General features: G+C 32.4%; 1 protein-coding gene across 5 annotated transcripts in view; it reads left to right on the forward strand.

Annotated features, from left to right (window-relative positions):
• Positions 1-747: 747 nt before the first annotated feature.
• Positions 748-23,198, forward strand: part of LOC139808652 (nucleolysin TIAR) — a 524,179-nt gene continuing 501,728 nt past the window's right edge. For 4 of the 5 annotated variants that reach the window (XM_071770869.1, XM_071770867.1, XM_071770868.1 and 1 more), the window contains exons 1-2: positions 750-874; positions 2,351-2,447. In XM_071770869.1, the coding sequence (XP_071626970.1) occupies positions 783-874; positions 2,351-2,447 (189 nt within the window). In that variant the 5' untranslated portion in view covers positions 750-782. Of the gene's footprint in view, positions 875-2,350; positions 2,448-23,198 lie in introns of all 5 variants that reach the window. The other variant, XM_071770864.1, reaches the window with a different exon arrangement.

The following is a 23,198-nucleotide window of genomic DNA, read 5'->3' on the forward strand; positions in this document are numbered from 1 at the left end:
GATTTTACAACGAGCCCTAGTAAGAGTGATTTACACTTCGGAAAAACTCCACGACGTTTACGATAGCTACTCACGAATTATTTATAGCATCTGGCCATGGCAGGGTGAATTTCACGACATGTATTTTTCTTCGTTTTCCTAAAGAGATGGTTAAAGTCGTGACGAAGTAAATATCGTTGAATGTTTCCATTGAAATATTGGGTGACATTTATTAAATTAAAAGCATAAAGGGAAGCTTAAGCAAACAGTAGCGAATGGCTATAATGCCTAAGACGCTTACGTTTTTTTTATTTTCTGATATGATAAGTGTATTATAAAGTTATTTTAAATTTATATATAAATTGGAATGTCTTATCCTTTTAATGTAAACGTATACATATAACATGAATATTTTTATTTTTGAAATTACTATTTTAAAAGGCCATTATAATGAAAAAGAAAGTAAATTTTATACAATACATTTAAAACTGCACTTGCATTAAAACATGAGTTGGTAGTTTTATTTAAAACATTGCAATAAAATTTTGGAGAAAAATGATGTCGGTTTGTACTCACTGAAATATAAGCATACATAAGAATTATTAAACTGTTTCCTTTTTTAGAATATAAGTAGTTTAGAATTAGAACTTGCTGCTTATTCATGTCTTTGGCAGGCTATTTGGCAGTCTGCAAGATCCACGCACGCGCTAAGAGCTTGCAATTCCATTATTAGGAGACTTTAGACCTTCTATGCTCTAGTTGGCGTGCATTTAAGTAAAATTAGTCGATCCTAACGTGTAAGTATGCGAGAAGCTGCTGTGTTTAGCGGTTCGTTGCGGTGTGAAGCAATTCTGAGCGTCGATATGCCAGATGAGAGAGATATGCCGAGAACTTTGTGAGTATTATTCTGATCATTCTTGCAATTATTAATTGAAGTGATCTATGCTTATAACAAAATATATACAATAAAAAATAAAATATACCTTCGTTGTGGTATATTTTTCATTTATATATTACGTTATAACGTACACATTTTATTTATTGAAGTTAGTTACTTCAGAGATAAGAGTTTTGAAATTAATCTAAAAAAATACTATGTCAAGGACGTTTCTAAACTCAAAAATATTGTACATTTGTTCAATATATAAGAAATTTATATAAAATGTACGTATACAAAATTATATTTCTTTTCTTTTTATATTTAAATACATAATATAATCAACTTTATAATGTTATATTTAAAATATTTAGCATTTTTTTTATTTCTTAGAGTTCTGATATTTGTGTTGCTTAGTCATTCTTTATAACTTTGTTTTTATGTTCATAAAAAATTAATACGGGACGAATAATCTATAGCACAACATATGTATATGACATATACAATAAGAATTCTGGGCCGGTATCTGCGCGTTCTTCAATTTGAAACGTTATATAGGCAATTTGGTCCTTTAATGTTTCGTACATCAAGTTTCTCTTCCTGTGATTAAAAATGAAAAAATATTATGGTCATCCAAGCTTAGTTTATGTATGTCCGTATTGTGGCGCATTTTATTCCGCGATACGTATAACGAGTTAATGGCAACTTTATACGTGGCTCCGATGACATTTACTACTGCTCTATTCCCGCTCCGCTCACGTAACAGTCGCCCGTATTATCGTATTGTTTCCTGAAGCACTCTTCATTGTTCTTCCATTACGGAAATCGAGCTCCGTCTACGAGTTTAGAATTTATCGTGCTATACGTATCGTCGTGCGCCGTGTATGGTATACATTTCGGAAATTTGGATTTTTGCCTATTTCCGCTCTAATTCGATTGTCAGACATATGGGTTTCTGGCACGTGTCCATCCCCTGCTATATTTTCTAGAACAACTTGCCGCTTCGTGACTGTGCTACTATCAAGATTTGGTGATCAAATTCGAATTTCAAATTAATCCCAACTAATACTTAGTTTTCCATCATATCTTATGCTAATGATGTAGATGACATTCAAAAAATAGTTAGATTTGTTAATTTTATGATTTAAAATGAGAAGAATATTTGTTAATATTTAACATATATAACTAAGATCAATGTCATGTAGATATAATTAAAGTCATTGTCATATTTGTGTTTGTGTTATCTATTACTCATATTATTATAACAGGTAAATTATAAAGAGTCTTTTAAAAGGACCTAAAAATTCTTTTCCTTCTTATTAACTTATTTTCTTAAACTGATTTAAAAAATAATATTTTCTTGAACATAATAATTAAAAATAAAAAAAGAAATAAATATTGACACATTATTACCATGCTTATAATTTATTCTTATTTTTACGAATGCATTTATAGTAATTAATCGCTTATTTTTAATGATTAACATTGATTTAGGTATGTGGGCAACTTGGATCATGCTGTGTCGGAAGATTTATTGTGTGCTTTGTTTTCGCATATCGGCAGCGTTACAAGTTGCAAGATCATCAGAGAGGTAAGTCTGCAGTTGTCTCATTTGCCTTAACAATTTAACTGATATTTATGTGAAGTAGTTTAAAAGCTCTTTAAAAAATCATGTTATAATTAAATATAAAATATCTTGAAGTATTGTGGATTAGTAGCTAATATAGATAAATATCGCACATTATAATAGCATGTTGTAGACTTTTTGAAATAATGTTGGACACTTTCCACTTATATCGGCACAATCGATTTTGATCCATCAAAGTTACACCTGCGAATGATTGTGGCCATTTACATGATATGCTATCATGATCGGGAAGCGGGCCGAGACAAGCCAGTTTCTCTCTTGTGATCTGCGAGCTCCACCCTCAAAGATCATATCGTTTGCACGAAAGCCCGCATTAAAGCAGGCAGTTCTGTCGTTATATCGATAGTCGCGAGTTGTAGGTGAATATACATCTTACTCAACGTTACTGCATTAATAGTCGCTTAGCTTTCGGAACGTAATAAGATGTCTTCATTCTCTGGAATATTAGTGTGGTGATATGTTAATTTAATTTCAATTATTTTTTATTTAAAAGCAATTAATAGTTTTTATTTTAATTTCTATTTTGCTACAAAAATATGTATATTAATTAAAAACAAGATAAATGTAAAAGAAAGATATTTTCCATAAATAAATTATTAATAAATGAAGTAAAGAATAAGAGATATATTGTAAAGAAATGGATATGTTCTTTGGATAGTAATTCCACAAACTGATATATTACTTTTCTGAGAGTTAAGTACGATTTTAAGAAAATTAATAAAGTTATGAGATGTTTTGCTAGAGATTCAAATTAATAAATTTTCATCAGGATATTATAACAATTCAGCACATTTTAAATCTTAAACTATAAAATTATTTTTAAATATTGTATTCATTTTGCTTCTTTTTCATTTTTATTCTTATTAACAATTTAAATAGAGGATTATAAGAATAATTTGACTAAATAATCAATGTATCTTCTCTTGATTTATAAGATTATGACAAAATAATAATAATAATAAATATAACCAACATTTTCAAAAAGCATTAATCATCTGAAAAAGACGTTAACGTGACAAATTGAGTGTTAACAATCTTTCAGTAAAACTAGGATTTAGCAATCTATCAGCAAAAGGATAATCAGCAGGTTATTATTCAAAGAAATAATAATATTTTGCCGAAGCATGCGTCCACGTATATGCGCTTACATGAATGCATGAAAATAACAGTCAGACTGAAACGTAAACGCCCACAAATGTAATTACGGAACAGTGCGGACATAGCAATGCGCGAGGGCATCAAACACAGAGGTTTGTACACTTTTCTCCTTGATTCTTGTAAAATTTAACCTCTCACTTATTTCTCTCCATCTCTCTCTCTCAGGTCGTTATATATTATTTTCTTTCTATACTGGTTAGTTGCATGCACCAACGAGATATACGCTCGTTGCACGATGCGGTTTCGTGCGACGTAACACTTGTTCATCATCCACCTTCGTGTATACGTCACACAAAGTTTTTTTCCCTCATCGTCACTGTTCTTCCCTTGTTTCCTACCGCTCTCTATTTTCCTTCCTTCATTAAGCAGCAAGTATATAAGCGATATGCTGCCTATCACGGAAGATATTATGTGGCTCGGAAGATAATATTAGCAAGGTACGTCAGACTCATTTTTTGGTGCGTTATTTACGATTAAAAACATTAAAAGAGTAATTTGCAGAGACTGTGTATAACAAGAATTAAAAAGTTAAAGTTTTATCTTTTATCGCTTTTCTGATAATTTTTAAAGTTTTGACTAAATTTTAATCAGTACTTTGAAAAACGTTGTATGAAAAACTATGAAAACTAATGTAAATTTCTACGAAAACGTTATGTAAAATCGATATTTAATTATACATATATTATGCATATATTAACTGTTATTACTAATAAAAAGTAATAATTTTATATGTGTGCATATATACATGTACACACATGTATATACCAATATTGATACAGAATAAAAAAAAATTCAATCAAAATGCAGATGAATTTCACATACAAGCTCTTCCTCAGTTGAATAAATAAATATTGCCAGTAAAACCAAATTGTTGATTTTGCTGACCCCAAAAGAATATTCGCCAATTAAATATTGAAAAAATTGAAACGGTTATTCATTTTTCCCTTTAGTAATAACTGACTAACATCACCAAAACTAATTGATTTAAAAACTAGGACTTCTTGTTCTTGTTAGTTATAAATGATATACTAATAGTTATTAATAATAAGATCAAATAGTAAACATTGCATGTATTAATTTTGTTTTAGTTCCATTTTGAGACAAATTTTTATTACATTTAGACTTATTATTATACAACGTATAATAAAACGCGAGCTTATAAAAGTATCAAGGAGATCAGTGCTCAAATCATATATTTTAAGTCAGCAAAGATGTATAGTATAAGATGTAGAAAAATATATTCTCTATTAAAATCAAGCTTAATGTAATTACATTATTGAGACAATTTCTATAATATACCTACATAGCGGGGTTGTTATATTCAATTGTGCTTTTTTTCTAATGTAGAAGATATTATTATTTCTGGTCATTCTAAATAATTTAGTGCATTATCTGTAAATTATGTTAAAGATTACTAGTGCACTTAATTTATTAAATGATTCTAATAATTATTTTAACAATAATTTTTAAGGAAGTCACTATAAACAAACACTTACTGCAACATGATTAAAAATCATATGTAACAGATTTTATATATAGATAAGGCTATATTAAGCCTTTTAGGATGATTATTGATTACGTCTTAATAAGACTCGATAAACAGCAAAAAAAAATTTAACTCGAAGGCCGCAAAGTTTTCTACTACTTGGCATACAGGAGATAATATTTTACTTCCTGATTTACATGACAAAAAGTGAGAAGAATATAAGCTTTCACTTTTTCTCATATGATCACACGTAACACAATGTTAATTACTAGTGTGAATGATGTTAACGGATTATTCGCTTTCGTTTCAGCAGGTTAAATTTCAATACGCCTATTTGGGATCGTAATGTGACATTTAACATGAATAAATGTTCATCGCACTTTTCATATTTTGTTCTTCAATTTGGTCCAATGCTGAATGCTGGTATCGCACGTATCTGTCACGATCTGTCAAGTAAAAGCGCGGTATCTTTTTGATATCTTCGATATCGGAAATGTGCCTTAATGGTACAATGTCTGTCTAAAATATTTGCCGATAAGTATATAGTATAAAATAGAACGCGTTATAATTATAAGCTATTTAATTAAGAAATTAACGTAAATTATTCAAAAATTAATCTTTAATTTATTAATTTATTTAAAAAAATACAGTGTTTTTCTTTCTCTTTTTCTTTTAAAGTAATTACGAAATTATATATTTTTTGTATTAAACAAAAAAATAGAAAAAAATTTTATTTAAAAAAAAACAGTACTATATATATTTGAAAGTATAATTATAAGATCTAAAATTAGTGGTAAAAAATTCTTTAACGGAGAATGTAGGTAATTCTGCATCATATATAGACGAATAAGCGCTGTATTTTCCGTTCGAGTTATTAAAATTGCTATGCAGTTATATACTTGCAACATCGAATCGCCATCGCTGTCATCCTCTACGACGACACCGTCGTTTCGATAGTTAATGTGTATCAATATTTTACGTATTCTGCATAAGCAGCGCGGTAGGTATTTGCGTTTATTAGCTATAAACTCTCTGCAGGTGGGGCTCGCTGCTGCGCGACGGATTTATGGACCGTGCACTTTCCGAGAAAATGACGGTCCGAAGACGAGGCTTTGTGCATAATGTGTTGTTGTGGAAAAGTGCTAACGTGCATTAACATCCGTCTGCACTTTGATATTTGTATGTTACTCAGTAAAATAATTGTCGGAGACTCATCTCGTGTCAACTTAATTCCATAAACTTAATTGTTTCGCAACAAGAAAATGCTAATCAATTAAAATTAATCGATTTATTTCAGATTATGAAAAAAATGAGGTCCATTTTCAGATCAAACTACAAAATAAAAATAACATGATTTCGAGTTTAATTTAATTTAGTTTATGTCTCTAGATTTCTAACATTGTTGTTTATAGCAGCAAAATTTCCTTTTTTAAAAGTCTTTCTTTTTTTAATCATGCTTTTCAACTGAGAGAAATATTCCTCGAACGTTTCAGCAAGATATTTGGAACGCGCTTCGTTCTTCTTAATTGAATTTAGACAGAATGCTCAGGTGCGTCCTTCCATTGTACAACGTACCAGGTGATGCAACTACGCCCCTCTGTCTCGTTATTTCTGATGCTGTATTCCTCTATCTCGTTAATTTACACGCGGCTAAATAAACGGTGTATTTGGATGTACGACCGTGTGATATTAAGATAGCATATACATTTATGTAATAACACTAACAACAAGTAATAATTCATAAATATACACTGCAAATCGAAGTGTTTAATCAAAAAAGCGTTTGAACTGTTTAAAGTAAACGTTTAAAAAGTGACTATAAAAAAGTGTATTAATTAAAACACTTCGATTTGCAATGTATATACGTGCGAAGAAACAATATTGAGATCTTTGATTAGTTTCATAAGACATTGTACTTGCTCTGCTAAAAAATATATTAAATAGCGAAAAACTTTTCATAAATTAATTTAACTTTTGCGTGACCGAGTTTTCTTTAAATTCTTTTTTACAAGAGCATTATTAATATCATTTTATAGAATTTGATATTGTTTTATATAATTTTATATACGTTATATCCGCCATTGAGAATGTTAAGAAATAAAATAGCTTCATATATTATATTTAGGATTGCAAATACATGTCTAATATCAGTTTACTTGAAGCGATAGCAATGCGTCTCTCTCTTTCTCTCTCTCTAAATTTGATACATGCGGCTAAAATTGACATTGTATGTGCTCAGCGTTCATACAGGATGCAGAAAAGATCGTTCATCATTCCGCATAGCGTGCAGTCGGATAGAGAGAACATGGAAAACGTCACAGGAAGTGGATTCTGAGAATACTTTCAAACTATTTTCTTCGCGACGCTATATATAGCAAAAACGCAAAGTGCGGTTGCTTTCGGTACAATTGATCGTTGTGCAACGTAAGTTCTCTTGTACGCATAAATATGATAGCGATATGGAAATTTTACTTAATGCTAGAAAGATGGAAACTTTTAAGAATCCCATTTATCAAAGTTTCACGACGGTTGCAAAGTCTGCGGTAAATTTTATTTTGGAAAACTTTATTTTGCGGAATCGGGCATGCATGTAACGCGCTCCATAGGCCAGCCTATTTCGATCATTACAAAAATTATAGAAATCATTATAATTCAAATTTTATTAATATTATTTACATATCTAAACATTTTTTAAAGAGCACTTTAATACATATTTTATTTATATAAAATATGCTTCTGTAGTGTTTGTAAATAAATTTGAAATCGTGGCGTTTTGTGAAAACAAGTAAAGTTTATATTGGCGAAATTGTTGTGTAGTATTGTTCTATGTGTTGTGTGGTTTCAAAATATAGTCTCTCTTTTCCAAATATTTATAATATTTTGAATAAATATTGCAAAGTTTACGATGCTGCTGTTATTTGAAAGTTTACGAGAGGTACTTGAACCATCCACAAGACACACACTAACGATTGTCTCTAGCACGTGTATATATCGATGTTCTCGTTTCGCCAAATGCTCGACATACTCTATGGATGCGAGAGGCTCGCGTGCACTCTCTTCGACATACTAACTAGGCGAGATCACAGTTAAACAGACGTCGCACGTATTTGCGACATGTGGCGTAAAGTCCGTTTCCATAATTCGAATTAATAGAACGGTGCATCACCGTCGTCGCCATCGCCATCACCGTCGTTGTCACCGCTGCCAGCCTCGAAATTAAAGGCAGCCTATTCCCGGGAAGCTCTCGGCGCATTTGAGCAAACGAGCCGCGACAGTCGAGCAAAATGCAATTTCGAGGACGAGCGGCGGTATGTCGGGGTTTAAAGGCAGAGCACGAAAGGGGGATGGTTTAAGAAGAAGATGAGAAGGAGTGAGGATCAGCGTGTCGTTTCGAGAGCTGCTCGATACATAATAGTACGTGGGGTAACGAGAATTTTATGCGAGAGCACATCGCCTCCCACTCGCCTTCACTCTTTTCGTTTATTCCTCCTCTCGTCTTTCTTATTCTTTTGCACCTCCGTTCTTTCTTCCTTTTCTTCCTTCCTTCCTTCCTTCCTTCCTGCTTTCTTTCCTTCCTTCCTTCCTTCCTTTTTTTTTCTTCTGCATACATCATCGTCTTTCACCTCTTGCGGGAAGAATCGTATGTACAGGATGTATCTTACGGGTAACCGTGACGGACGGGGAAGAAAAGAGAGAATATGTCTCCAATTTTCTAAGTAACTTCTGCTCTTTTGCCCGCTGCATTTTCGCATGCAGACGTACGCTCGCAAAGAAAAGACAAGGATTGAACTTATCGTTGCGTGCGTATATATATGTACGCACGTATACTTATGTATCTGTGAGGACACACGCATAGCCTCTATTATAACTGTAAAATATAAAATAGGAGAGGAAGTAATTTAAAAAAATCTACTCAATGATTTCGTAAATATATCTGCATTATCCAGAAACATCGCGTATTATATCATTATTTTGTAAGCTGCGATATTGGCAAGAACTTGCTCCCAAAATCTTATACGTTTTTACAGTTTAATTTAATAATAATTTGAATATTAGATAATTAATGACTGGATAATGCAAAATTTACGTTTCTTTTTTAAAAGAATATTTAATTTTAAAATGACAGAAATTAATTCATGCAATGGCTCATATTTTTTCGTTATTACTTTTACAGTTATAGAAACAATGTATTTATAAAAAAGTCTGTTCCAGATTCTGAAAGCCGTCTTTTAAGAAAATTAGAAAATTTTTATTATTTATTACCGAGCTAAAAGAACTAAAATCTTTTGAATTCCCATCGAACGTGCGAATTTGTAGGACAGATACGCCAATGGCACCATATATACGTCTTTCTTGGTCTAAAGGAACGGAGGTATGTGTACTTCGGGCACGTAGAAAGTCAAACTGGCTAGTAAATTGAGAGTCCGTGCCACAATTTTGGCGAATTTCCAAGGAGGCAAGTCTCTTCCTTGTTCGTTTCGTGAGCGACAATCGTCGTCTAAATTATCCGCGGGTGTCAGTGCAAAAGTCTCGATCGTTAGTGAAAAGTACGATCACGAAATAACAAACTCAAGATTTTCTTTGTTATTTATTGTTTCAAAGATTAATCTCTTGGATAGTAAAGATTTTCTTATATAGGTATATGTATGCATTAGAGTTATAAATACTGCTTTATTAATAATTATATTTTAAGAAGAAAGAAAAGACAATGATTAAAAGTTATTAAATAGATTAAGTTTTATATATTACTATGTTATATTATTTGCATAATCAGAATCGATTTACGTAAATTAATCTACAAGATATATTATTTGTATTATATTTTTTTCTCTAGATATGACTTTTAACTCTTCTAAGTTTCATACAAAAACATTTAGTTTCTTCTACTTTTTGTAAATATAATCCCATTTAAATATTTAAATAAATGCTGCTTGAAAATGATAATATACTATCTCTCAAATTAAAAATTTTATTATTCGCACAACATATAGGATCCCCGTGTTAAAAGGATCATGCGTGCCGCCTGACCTGTCCGACTAACACCACAAAGCACATCTACGTAAGGCTTGGATTTCCATCCTGGGCAATTATTCTGGTAATTAACGTCGACGGGTCATAAGGGTAGCGCGCGCAGCCGAATGGGCTGGGGTCGCCTGAGTTTATTACAAAGATATACGGCACTCGGAGACTCACACTCGTTCGCGTTTTGTACGCGCGCGATATATACTTTCACGCTTCCGGCGGCTACCCGGAGAATTTCAACTATTTCCGTGGATGATGGACGTTCCTGAAACTGTCCCGGTCGTTTGCGAAGTACCGTTACGGACAAACATGCGACTTAATAATGGGTGCGTTACGCGTAATCTATGTGCAAGTTCCGTCTCGTATGCAATGCATTAATTCACGCTAATTGCTAAAACACCTGTAAAACGTACATATAACGAGAACATAGAATGCTCCAGTACAAATACTATCCTTCTTTAGCTATAACTTTTTATGATTTTGTGTTAAAAATCTTATTTCTGAACGTTTGGCATTAAAATTTTACAATAGAAAAATATATTGAGTTTAGATAAAAAGTTTTTATCTCAAGGAGATCAGAAATCGAAATGTACGTGTTAATATAATATAAAGCGTCATTTTTATGCTATATATGACTGAGCGCATGACTATCCAAACTTATGAAGTAACTACTTGAGACCGAGTAAAGACAACGTTCTCTATAGGCAGTGTATTATGCGTGTTTCGATATTTCTAATTAATAAAAAGTCTGCACCATAATAGTAAAAAATCGATATGACTTTTATCACAAATCAACAAATTTAAGATCGCTGTCCCAATTAAAGAATCGGTCGCTGCTACAAATGGTGACGGCTGCTGAGCGGCCGAACTCTGTGACGCGCAATATAGCAATAAATCAGGCGAACGAAAAACTATAAGGAGTAAAATAGAAAAAGCTTGTAGAGTAGACTTGGAGACGTGCCAGAGTAACGAGCAGTCACTGGGTGAGCCTGTGGCCTTTGTGGCCTTCGTGGTGCCTCTTCGGTGGCCTTCTCTTTGGTTGCTTTCTCTTCCATCTTTTTCGTTTTCTTCCATTTTATTTTTTTTTTTACTACGCGCTGCTACGCCTCATATAGTTCTCCGGTCTTCCTCGTCGATTCTTTCTTCATATGTTGCCTCGGCTTTCTTGTACCAGCCGTCATTTAAATCTACGTATACATATTATAGTTAACGACGATTCGCATCGTAAATCACGCGACGGCAAATAGTTTATAAGTAATAATCGTTCTCGCGACATTTTAACTCGAGTTCGTGACTTGCCATCTAAGTGCTTTGTTCCATCTTCGTTTCACATTCATTCAAGTTTCAATATTAAGATGTCTCTATTTTATTTTCTTATAAATTCTATTTACATGCCTTTGGATCGTGCTTTTGAGGCGTTTGATTTTATTTCAGTGAATGCTGAGACTCACGAAAAGTCAGCATTCCTCGAGAATTTTGCGTTGCTAGTTAATTATTACTAATAAGGAGAAAGTATACGATTCACAGAATGTTTCGCTTTCACCATTAGCTGATATATTGTTTGATACTTTGTCAAAACATATAAAAAACTGAGGATTAATTTTGTGATTAATATCTTCTTTTTCTTTTCTCTAGTATACGCGCCATGCATTATTACATATCCTACTTTTCTGCGTTTCCGTTTCCTGTACTCTCCGCCGGGCCAGAACGATTAATGCAAATTTTATTGCCATATTCCACCATCACGTATCACGGCGCAATAACTTGGTTTGTCGCTGCCGTTTGCAAGCTGTGCATGCTGACGCGATTAGAATTAATTAATTACATGTCCCTAATTTTTCATAATATCCATCTTGAGCAAGATTCTATAATGAAGTATAATTATTACTAGTAATATATATAGATAAATATTTCTCTAAACTTTTGCTTTATATTTTTTTTCAATTTCAGTCGAAAGTTTCTAATTGTAAGATAAGTAAAATAGTCTGTCAAACTGCTTCTTTCACTGTCACTAATACTTTCTCTATATTTATCTCTTTAATCTCTGTTTTTAATTTCCTATACTTGATAAGGCGCGTTAGTAAGATTGGAGCAGCGCTCCCAATTACGCTTGAATTTTAAGCAAAATGGTGAGAGCGAATAAGTACGACAATAAATCGTCAAGTATAGTCTCCAGAAAGAGAGGCAAAACGTAAAACGTGGCGAGATCGAGGCGAGAAGCGGGAGATCGAGGATATTTGAAAAGGAGGCCGTCACGAAAGTTCAGACACCGAGGAAGATCGACAATCAGGTTTGGGCCACGACTTTCTTCTCGTGTTCCAAACAGGTTTCATCGATGAGGGGTGTTTGACCTTGAGAACTTTGACCATGATCCAGAAACTAATGTAACTTCCTCGTTCATTTACGTTGATCTCACCTCTTATCCCAATTACTTCTTGTCTTTATCAATCGTTTCTTTATATATTACTGCATAAAGAATTAAATCAGTAATTACATCGCCTGTAATGTTAAATAAAAATAGTGCGATAGAGATTGTATCTGAACGTAAACGTTTTATATTTATGTAGTGTAAGTGTGTAAAGTCTTTTACAAAGAAGATGATAATGCTGATGAGAAAAAGGATGAATATTCATGAAACAGCAGGAGTAAAGCTAATATAATGGAACATTACCACAACGAGAAGTTGTTGTAACATGTGGTATTGTCTTACTCTATCATATTTTCGTAACAGTTTGAGGGAGCGTCTCATATTCGCAATTTTGCGTAAGTTTGCGAATTCTGCTTCACTAAAATGTAATCCCTTATCTTAACTTTCACTACTCGTTCTACTTACACTTTTGACATCCTAGGTACGCATAAATTTCCAAGTTTCCGAAACCATTTAGCAAACTTTCTACATAAAGAATATATATGGTTACATGATTGTTTAATAAGTTAAATTATTAGCCCATTTTTTAAAGTAAACGTTTTGCTTTTAATTTTAAAAGACAGAGCAATTTATATTCATGTATATTAAAAGTCACGATGTTTCCTTTATATCAAAAACTGGTCGTAGAATCCTCTGGATCTATTTTTGTGAGAAAATGTTAGCTCAAATCCATCAAAATATCCATAGGTAAAGAAATGTGTGTGTCTTATCGATTATTATTTTACCGTGACACGATTCCTGCGTACATAAAAAGTGATTTTACCCGCTATATAGGCGCGCAGGGAGAGGTTTGATGGCAGAAAGTGTTTGCCGACATGCCGAATCGATTTCGAATGACGGGAGATCTAGCACCTCGAGCATCCAGGATTCATCTAAACTGGGATCTTTCGATTTAGAGTCTTCTTCCTACGTCACAGGATATGGGATACGGCAGCGTAGTTTCGCTCCCGTGAAGGTTCCTGTTTCCAGAGAAAAAGGGAGTTGAAGGAGGCCCTTTTCGCTTTTCCTGGAATTTTATCTGTCTGGTAGGATACCTCCGTCTTAGGAGGGGTATAAGGGGACGAGGCTATAATACCGGCAGGGGTAAGATAAGACAAGACGTGGAGAGGAGTTCGTCCGTCACTGCAGCGAAATTCCGTCCGCAATCTCTGAAGGAATCTTTGGTATCCCAGCAGCCAACGGCTGTACAGCCCTCCTGTATACAGTCTTGTTCCCTCCTATTCTCATCGCAGTCTCGTGAGCTTCGGTATAGGACACGCGAGGAGAGCCGCCAACGCGCGGGACGGACAGAGGGGTAAGAAAACGAAAAGACAAATGAGGAAATGTGGAACTTCGTCGACTCGACCGGACAGGGATGCGGGGAGGAAACTGATAAAGTAATAGTTTCATTTTATGACGAGGAAACGAGCCGGGAAATATGTGCAGCCCGAATGAGGACTCATCCTCGTTGGCTGGCTCGAATCTCCAGCGGGCATCGACTCGTCGGCTGCGCTACTACGCTTTTTCATCATTCTAAGCGAGAGACGGCATGTGTAGCTAGTACCTTCGAGGGTCAATATAACACGACGATCATAACGATCACACGATAATATATCAGAGTAAAAAATCTACGCAAAAATATGAAAAAAATTGCGAGAAGAGATGCGACGACAAAACACGAATTTTAATTAAATATCGATATCATATTAAATTTAAAATATGAGTATATAAAAGGTTTAGTAGTTATTAGCTTAATGACCAAATTAGCATTGGAAATAATTATTACCTCCTTGTTTCTATTTTTACAAGAAATTCGTAGGTATACATATAAAATGTATTTATAATTTCAATCACTGCATATTTTACATGTATAATTTTATAAAAGGATTAATTTACACATAACTAGACGCAAATGTCGTTTGATGACATATTATGAGATTTATTTTGTCTGTGTCAGAGCCTTGAACTATAATATTCTTCGAGAACGAAAGGAAAAAATAACAAAATTATCATTTATAGGTAAGTCTCAATTAAGGTTAATTATGCGACACATGCAGTATGCAGTGGAGAAAATCTTGTTGGGAAAAGAACATTTCTTGGTCTTGATGTACAATTCTCTTCATTTCTGATAATAATACTAATGATTATGATGAGACTGAGGTGTGTAAAACTGCAACTCATAATATATGATCACTGATTAATATTAAATTACTTCTTGCTATAATAAGATAGCAAGCACTACTTTCACAATAGCAAATAGTTTAAAAATCTTTCATAAAATATTATACTTATCTAATTGTGTAGTTTTTATTAATTGCTAACGAGACAAAATCTAATTCATATTAATAAACAATAAATAAAAATTTTATTATAAAAACTTTTAACATTTTAACGTTTTTAACGCTTTAATTAAAAGAATATATTCAAATAAATTTTTTTATTAGTGTAAAATATACTTGCTAGAATCTTGGAAACGTATTTTTATTGCTTTACATCGTGCACCGACGATCTCAAAACGCCAATAAATTCAAAATTTTCAAGTTTATTGCGCTTTTTATAGAAACTTTTATAATGTTAGTTTGCGTACTACCGAAAATTCGAAGTTTTGCACGTAGTCCTCGTAATAAAGTTGAATACTTAAAAAAAAAATAAGTAGCATTACATGAATTGCTTTCTTAATGCTTAATGCAAATGCAAGGAATAAAAACTGTGCTTATATACTGTAACAAACCAAGTTTTGTAAATATATGTAGAGAAAAAATAGAGAATATTGAATTTTGTGTACACTCTAATTCGAATATCTTCTTATTTTTATTTTATTGTTTTTATTAATCCAAATAGATTCATCAATTTTTACAAGATAAAAAATAACTTATTAAATTTTAATAAATTTAAAAATAAAATCGACTGTCGGATTATAAAATTTGATAAATTAAGAGAATATTGATTAATGTTTGTTTTACAAATTTATAGAAAAATATTTTCTTTAAATTAAATTTCTATTTGTAGAGATCTAAGCAATCTATTATATAACTATTAATGCAGTTATGTCATCACGATCATTAACAATCACGGTGCAGCACATTGATTACTCTTCTGTGCGATAATAGAAAAGTTAACTCATTGCTAATTTTCTCCAGGAAATCGGCACCATGTCTCATCTACACGTACAGGCAAAGCCGAGGAATTTGCATACCATTGCGCTTGAAACAAGGTCACATGTGACCTCGATATATGAAAGAGAGCAAGAGAAAAGTCGATCAAGTACAATCAGTTGCGGAAAATTAATCATATCTAAATATTGACTTTTTGTTCTTATTGTTAGGAATACAACGCGACGTAATTTGACAAATTTATATTATTTAATAAATCACGATTTAAATTAGTTTATGGTTCAGTAGCATATAATTCAAGGTACTTGTTACATATCCGACGGTTGCTCGTTTATTAATCAAATTCACAGAATTCACTTTCATCTAGATTATACACTAACGACCAGTTACGGTTGATATGTAAGACGAGCTTGCCGTTCAGATATAACGTTTGATGATGCATATGCTCTGCATGTCGATATGTGTAGAAAGTAAAGCGTGTCCGACAAATGAAGACTATTTCCTACTTCACTTACGCGACTAGTAAATGTACAAAGTCGTAAAGCAAGTTTATTTATATATTATACTATCGCGTATGCATAAGTATAGGTAATAATATGATACTTTATTTGCTCACTAGATAATTGGAGAAATATCTGTTCATAAAGAAATTGTGCTAGAATATCTTACTACTTGAATATTTAGAACAGACCGTGTAAATATGTATTAAACATATAATTAAGTAAAAGTGATAATAATAGCTGTGAGAGAGAAATACATGTATGCAATTAATTCAAACAATTTTATTTATTCTATAAATTACTAATTATATTCTTTGTACGAGATATGTAGATAACTTCTCTTAGAGAAAAATGCAGATTATACGTAATGAGTATAATAAAGCACGTAGTACAATTTATCATCAGAAAATAGAGAAATTCTAATCATTACGAGATTCTTGGACGAGATAACAACACTTAAATGAAATGCTCCATTTAATATAAGCTATTAAGATAAACTTCTCATTAACTATTTATTTTCCATTTTAGAGTTTATGAATTTACAATGTATAATATTGTTATTTTATCATAATTCTTTTTCAAGTTAATTTTACAATTTAATTAGAATGTTTATTTTAAGAAAAATAATTGGCACAAATTTCTCATTTTCCTATTTCCAGCCAATGGTTCATTTCAAGTAAACGATTAGTTCAAATTGTCTACGAACGTATTTTTGGCGCGTAGCGTGCCGATTGCGCGTGACTAGAGTAACAGTATTGTATCGTATCTCTTGATCCACGAAGCGATGAGAAAAGTGTAGCATGATCTAATTCTCATTTCAGCTTCCGGGCATGTACAACGTTTCAACGGTGATTAGCAGTTTCCAGATATCGTTATATATATTGTATATATGTTACGGCACATGAACATCCCCCTGTCCTAATATTTTCTCCGTATAATCGGATTACGTAATGTGCAAATGTATGGGTTTGCGAGATTTAATGTTTGTCAGGTGTGGAAGTGTAAATGTAAAACTTCTGTAAGCACAAGATATCGCTTAGGGTAGAATAAGACACTTTCTCTGGTTGTCGAGCATCGGATTTCATGAGATATCTTCTGTTTCTCGAGCCGGAACTCAGCACAAAGTAAGCGATTTGTGGTCAAAGAATAATGACTGACTGTTTTCATTTACGAATTTGATTTACGCATAAGCACAATAGTGAAAGAACTATTATACAAATTAGTAAGATATTGTCGATTGCGGTATCTAATTTTTATTCAGCTCATCGTATACTGTTGATTATTAAATCCATCTGTTTCTCTTCTTGAAAGTCTAAAGAACAGAGTTCTAGTCGATGGCGTGCCTCTTCATAATCTATAGTTATTTTCAAAATAACTACATTTGCGTGCTTGTGCAATTTTGGAAATGAATTAAAGAAATTGCATGCGAATATATCAGGACGAATAAAGTAAAATTGATTGAAGCACATGCATGATTATATGAAATTATGAGATGTAACATATTACTTCTAACGTGTTACGTCTATCGTGTTAGACGATATAGCGTGTGGACATAAAATTCAAGACAGTATAACAATAGTTATTTTCTCTTATCCTAGGAAACGTAAAGCCTAGTCGTGCGCATTCGGCATTTGCTAGCAGAAAATCCATGAAACGAAATAAAGGAGCGTACATTGCGTGAATACACAGTTGCTTCTCTACCATGTTGAATACCTATCATTACAATATTGCTCGGGCCATTTGCTACTGATTTTCTCCTTCACAACACTCCGCCATCGTCCCACACAAATTTAACTTTTCTCTCTAGATATCTTCACTTACGTGACAACCGTAACTTTCTAAAGAAATTTCGTCATCGTTACTTTTACAATTGTACACCTTTATCCCCGTGCGATAGAGCATGCTCAGCAGATTGCATATCGTATGTACAATTGTTTGTACGTGTCTCAAATAAATGTTTCGGTTTTAAAAAGCATTCGTACTGCAGTTCTTATTATTTCTATATAAATTTATAATTTATGTGTCACCCTCAAGGAAGATTATTTTTTGCTAAAATTGATAAGTTAAGAAATACTTCATTGTGCGATTTAAGAAAAGATACTATATTTGATGTGTATACCGTATTGTATTAAAGCGTTACATATAAACGGGCACATGTATAGGAAGAAGCAAAAAGATTGTTTGTTATCGACCAGAGCAACTTTTTTATCTACTTTATGAAGCAAACATCGATAATAAATAAGCATAAATAAATGCTTGTTACGTTGAGTCAGATCACTGAACCGATCGCTTTGTCGTGCGTTACAACGACGCAAACTCGATTTCACGCTCCGTATCATCGAATATAGGGTATAGGAATCTAGACTGTCTGGTTATGGTTACGATCAGTTAGGCTTTCGACCACGTGAGACAGCTCGACACCTTGGCCTTCTATACTGTCTCGTTACGTGATTGTGACATTCGTAGATCACGTTCAAATCGATTTGCTCAGCGAATAGCTTCGTCATGAAATTTCTCATAACGGATAATGTATAGATATATGATGATAGATCTATACATAAGTATAATAAATTTTTGATGACATAACGCTCAAGATATTGACCCTAAATAGAGAATTTAATATAATACTGTGCCAATTATATTAGTAGTTATAAAAATCATAACATTCATGCTTAAAAAATAGCAAGAACATTTTTTAATGTTTGAAGTATTTATTTATGTATAAACATAATGTATCTAGCTTGCAAAACATATATTGTTTAACAAAAACAAATACACTCAAAGATATATAACTTTGCTATTGCTATTATAATTCAATGAAATAGACTGAGATTCTAACTGTATACATATAAGTCGGACACTAAAGGCCTCGAGGAGTATGTCAGCAATTTCGCCTCACGAAGGATTTTGCAGTTGAAGAAAGTGGTCATTCACGACAGCAGCAATACGAGATAACATCTTGATTTAATTTAAAGATGTACATTCGAGAAAGATATAATAACTGGATATATTGATATCAACCGGATATATATATATATTGGCCAAGAAAAGTTTCTTTGCACATTAATTATTCAAAGACATTAAATAAGCACATACTTTAATGCTTTAATTTAAAGTAATATAATTAAGAATAAAGTAAATTTAACTTATAATATATTACTTTTATCCTTATATTTTTCTTTATACAAGCTTTAAAAAAAATTTCCAGAGAATTAAATTAGAACAACTTTTTCTATGAGTTAATTACTTTCAACATTTAAAATTATATTTAAAAATGTGATAATATTACATGGAAAATAAATTGTTTGCAAAAACTTATGTGATATGAACTCTGTACTCCAATAAATTAGGATTGTATAATGACGATAAATGATATCTCTCAGCATTTTCTACCGACTTTGAAAATTAAAAAATAAAGCGCACTTCATAGACAAGTTGTAATAAGTTTATATATCTTTCTGTTTCATTTTGTAATGTTAAACAGCGCTTGCGGGGCTATAACTCAATAAAGTAACGGATTTATATATTGAGCGAATTATTTCACCAGAATTTATATTTTATGGAATAAAATTTTAAAGCATATTGCTACTAATAATTAATATCATAAATTAAGCATTAACTATATTGTTTTATTAGAGTCGATTTTTACGTATATTTTATTATTGAATATACCTACTATATACATCAATTATGTAATTAGGTTGGAATATTCCTTTCTCTATATTGCTTTTGAACGCTTTACAATTACAATATGCAATTTTTAATCTTTTACATTTACAATCTATTATTCTACTACTGATATCTATATACCTATATATAGACGTAGCATTGAATGCTTGAATAAAATGTATTTATCACGAGGAATATAATATAAATGTAATTTTTGCAAAATAATTCCATTGTGTTAAGTACAGATCTTTCTATAATTTTATATTTTTGTAATTTAATTGTTTTATTTGTTATTTTACTATCCAATTATTTGATTTAATTTTTGTTATTTTTCCTGCTTTTTGTGGAACATATATTGTACTAATGTCTATGCAATTTCGCAGAAAATTTCGAACGGTAGCCTTATTATTTCACGTCAATGAGATGATTCAATCGCTTCGCGAAATACCCGCCCTACCACCCGTCTTCTCGTGCATTCTCGCACTGGCGTTGCATCAACGGCCGCGCAGAATGCATAGCAATGCACAGCCGTATAATTCAGGAAGATATTGCCGATTCAACGAGGGGTAGAGAACTAGTTGAAACGAAAGTTCGACTAGCGCGCATCGCGCTCCTGTCATCGATCGGCAGAATTTCTCTGATACCAAATTCCATGGATGCGCCAGTTATTCTAATGCACCATGCGATTCTAATGTGTACCAATGCACACGCGTCAGACGCTAATAAGTTATGTTCGTTTCGCACTATGTCTATACTTTGCCGTCGAAATTGCCCCAAATGTATTATAGTGTCGATATTACATTTGCTCTTTCGACATACCGCATGGATCAATCGTGTATCTTGTCTGCAACGTTCGCACAATTTTACTCAAACGTTATGTAACATATCACATTTAAATCGAAATAGTTTCGATTTAAACACGAATAGTAGTCGAAATAGAACTGTTAATATACACATTATACATTATACTATATCTTTTTTAATGTATATTAATATTTAAAATGTAAAAATATTTATTAGATTTTACATCTCATTTTATTTTATATTAATTATGTAAGTAATAAAAATCAAGTTATCAATAAATATAAATTAATAGATTAGAATAAAATAGATGCATTACAAGAATAAACATAATTGGATAACTTAGTTAAAATATGCCGTATGATTACTAAAAAATATTTTCTATTTTTTCCTTATTTATGCTTGTGACATATGCACATTGAAAAAACTTCTCAGTATTGCTTCGATATTTGCGCTTCAAATGAATAAATTACGTGAAATATATTTACTTCAATAAATATGCGTAGCCTCGACATGCACTACGAGTCGTTAGTCCTATAGAAACTAATTAATTATCTATATTGATAAACTAGCTAAATGTTCAAAGGAAATAACTATACACTTGCCATCTCCTATAATATAATACTTGTCGCGATCGAAGAATAATCTGATACGTGCAATGGAGTGTAATTTTATTATAAGTAATTGTATTATAATTTATGCAACTGCAACGAATAATACAATTTCTTTTATAAAAATAATTTCTTGATACTTTGGAAAAAAATAAAATATCGAAGATCAATTCTTTGAATGAACGGATGAAATAGTCATCTTTCGCGTTTCATTGCCGGTAAATCGAGATATGTAGTGAAAATCAATGTATTCAAGAATCGACAGAGAGAAGAAGCAAAGGAAGCAGTGAAGGTTTTCCCCACGGGCAAAAGTGAAGGTTTTCCCTATTCAGATGGTTGTGTCATCTCTTTCGCCGTTTTACCATAATGCTTTCGCGCTACAATTTTTGTTATGTTTTTCTTTCACAGATAGCGTTTACAACGTATAAATATTTAAATTATGTTTACAATATACTAAAGTGACAAGTTTAAAGTTTAACATTTTATAATTAAAGCTAATAATAGCTTAACTAGATTTATTTTTAGCTAATATAAAATTGATGTGCTGAAAAGAGATGTCTTTTTTGCTACTTATAAGAAAGCAGAATAGTATATCTTTTCTTCACTAATGTAAAAAGAATTTAGCTGTGAATGGATAAACTGCAATCAACATTGGTAACCATGATCAAACAACTAGCGATAAAATTAAGTTCTGCGATCTCTAATGAACGCCATAAACCGCCTAAAGAAACGTTCTTCGCTTTTGCGTCACCGGGTTACTTCCGTTTCTCTTCTCGTCAGCGGCAAATTGCAATTTGCATTCGGAAGCAATGCATTCAAACAAGTTTGCGACTAGGAAGACGAACCGGCAGGTCTCTCTTATCGAGGTGACTACCCATTCTTCCGTCTTCCCCTTCGTATCTTCTCATTCGTCGGCATTTCCTTTTCGTGACGAGTACTCGTATTACCAGATAACCAGATTCTTCAACGATGTTGCACGTATATATATGTATATATGTATATTTTTATCACGATCGTGAGATAAACTCTGTCTGACATACGTGACCTGTCGAATTATTGTTCATGCTAATTATGGCGATCTTCGAGAGCTCTGCTATAAATATCCTTCCATCTTTAATAAGAATTTGATTTAATCTGCGATCAAATCTCGCGGACTTACGCTATGCAATTGTAGTCGCGTGCTAACCAATTTACATTTATTTACATGATATCCTACCAACTTACTCTCGCAATGATTAATTGCATAACTTAATTTGAACAGCTTAAGCAATTTGAATGGCACTTAGTCGTTTATGGTGAATGTTAATTCTCCTTAGGTATCTTGAATCGCCTCTCGTCGATCTCGCATGACACGACAATAAAATTTAATATCATGGAATTAATTCATTTATTCATATTATATACTTGATTAGTTATATTGCATTTTAATTCGCATTTTATTACAAAGGGCAATGTAAAATAAAAATGTATTTACGTAACTTTACGTACATATAGATGATATGCGATTTTTAAACTTATAAAATGCTAAATTTTTGTTGTTTCTAACTTTAAAAATGGATATGATAAAATTTCTACGTTCGGTTTCAGTGCATTATATTATGTTCTTATACTAACAAAATTGTAGTATTAAAACGGCAGATTAAAAATAAGATCGCAATTCTTATTTCATCATTTTCCGAATAACATATATGTGTTCCTAATTAACATACTATATATGTGTTCCTTGACGGAGAAACGACATAATTTCCAGTGCTACGCGCCAGACTAATTTATACTCCGAATTAACGCAGCCAGTCCCAAATGCACCTTGGAGAAGGTTCGCGGTATCGAAACAAATAGTCTTCTCGAGTAGTGTCTCTCGACCTTTCTCCCCTTCTTCCTCCCTTCTCGCTCTATTCCTCTTGCCTCCTCGTTTAGGGTTTCCTAC

This window comes from Temnothorax longispinosus, chromosome 2, assembly GCF_030848805.1.
Source record: "Temnothorax longispinosus isolate EJ_2023e chromosome 2, Tlon_JGU_v1, whole genome shotgun sequence".
In the NCBI taxonomy this organism is placed as follows: domain Eukaryota; kingdom Metazoa; phylum Arthropoda; class Insecta; order Hymenoptera; family Formicidae; genus Temnothorax; species Temnothorax longispinosus.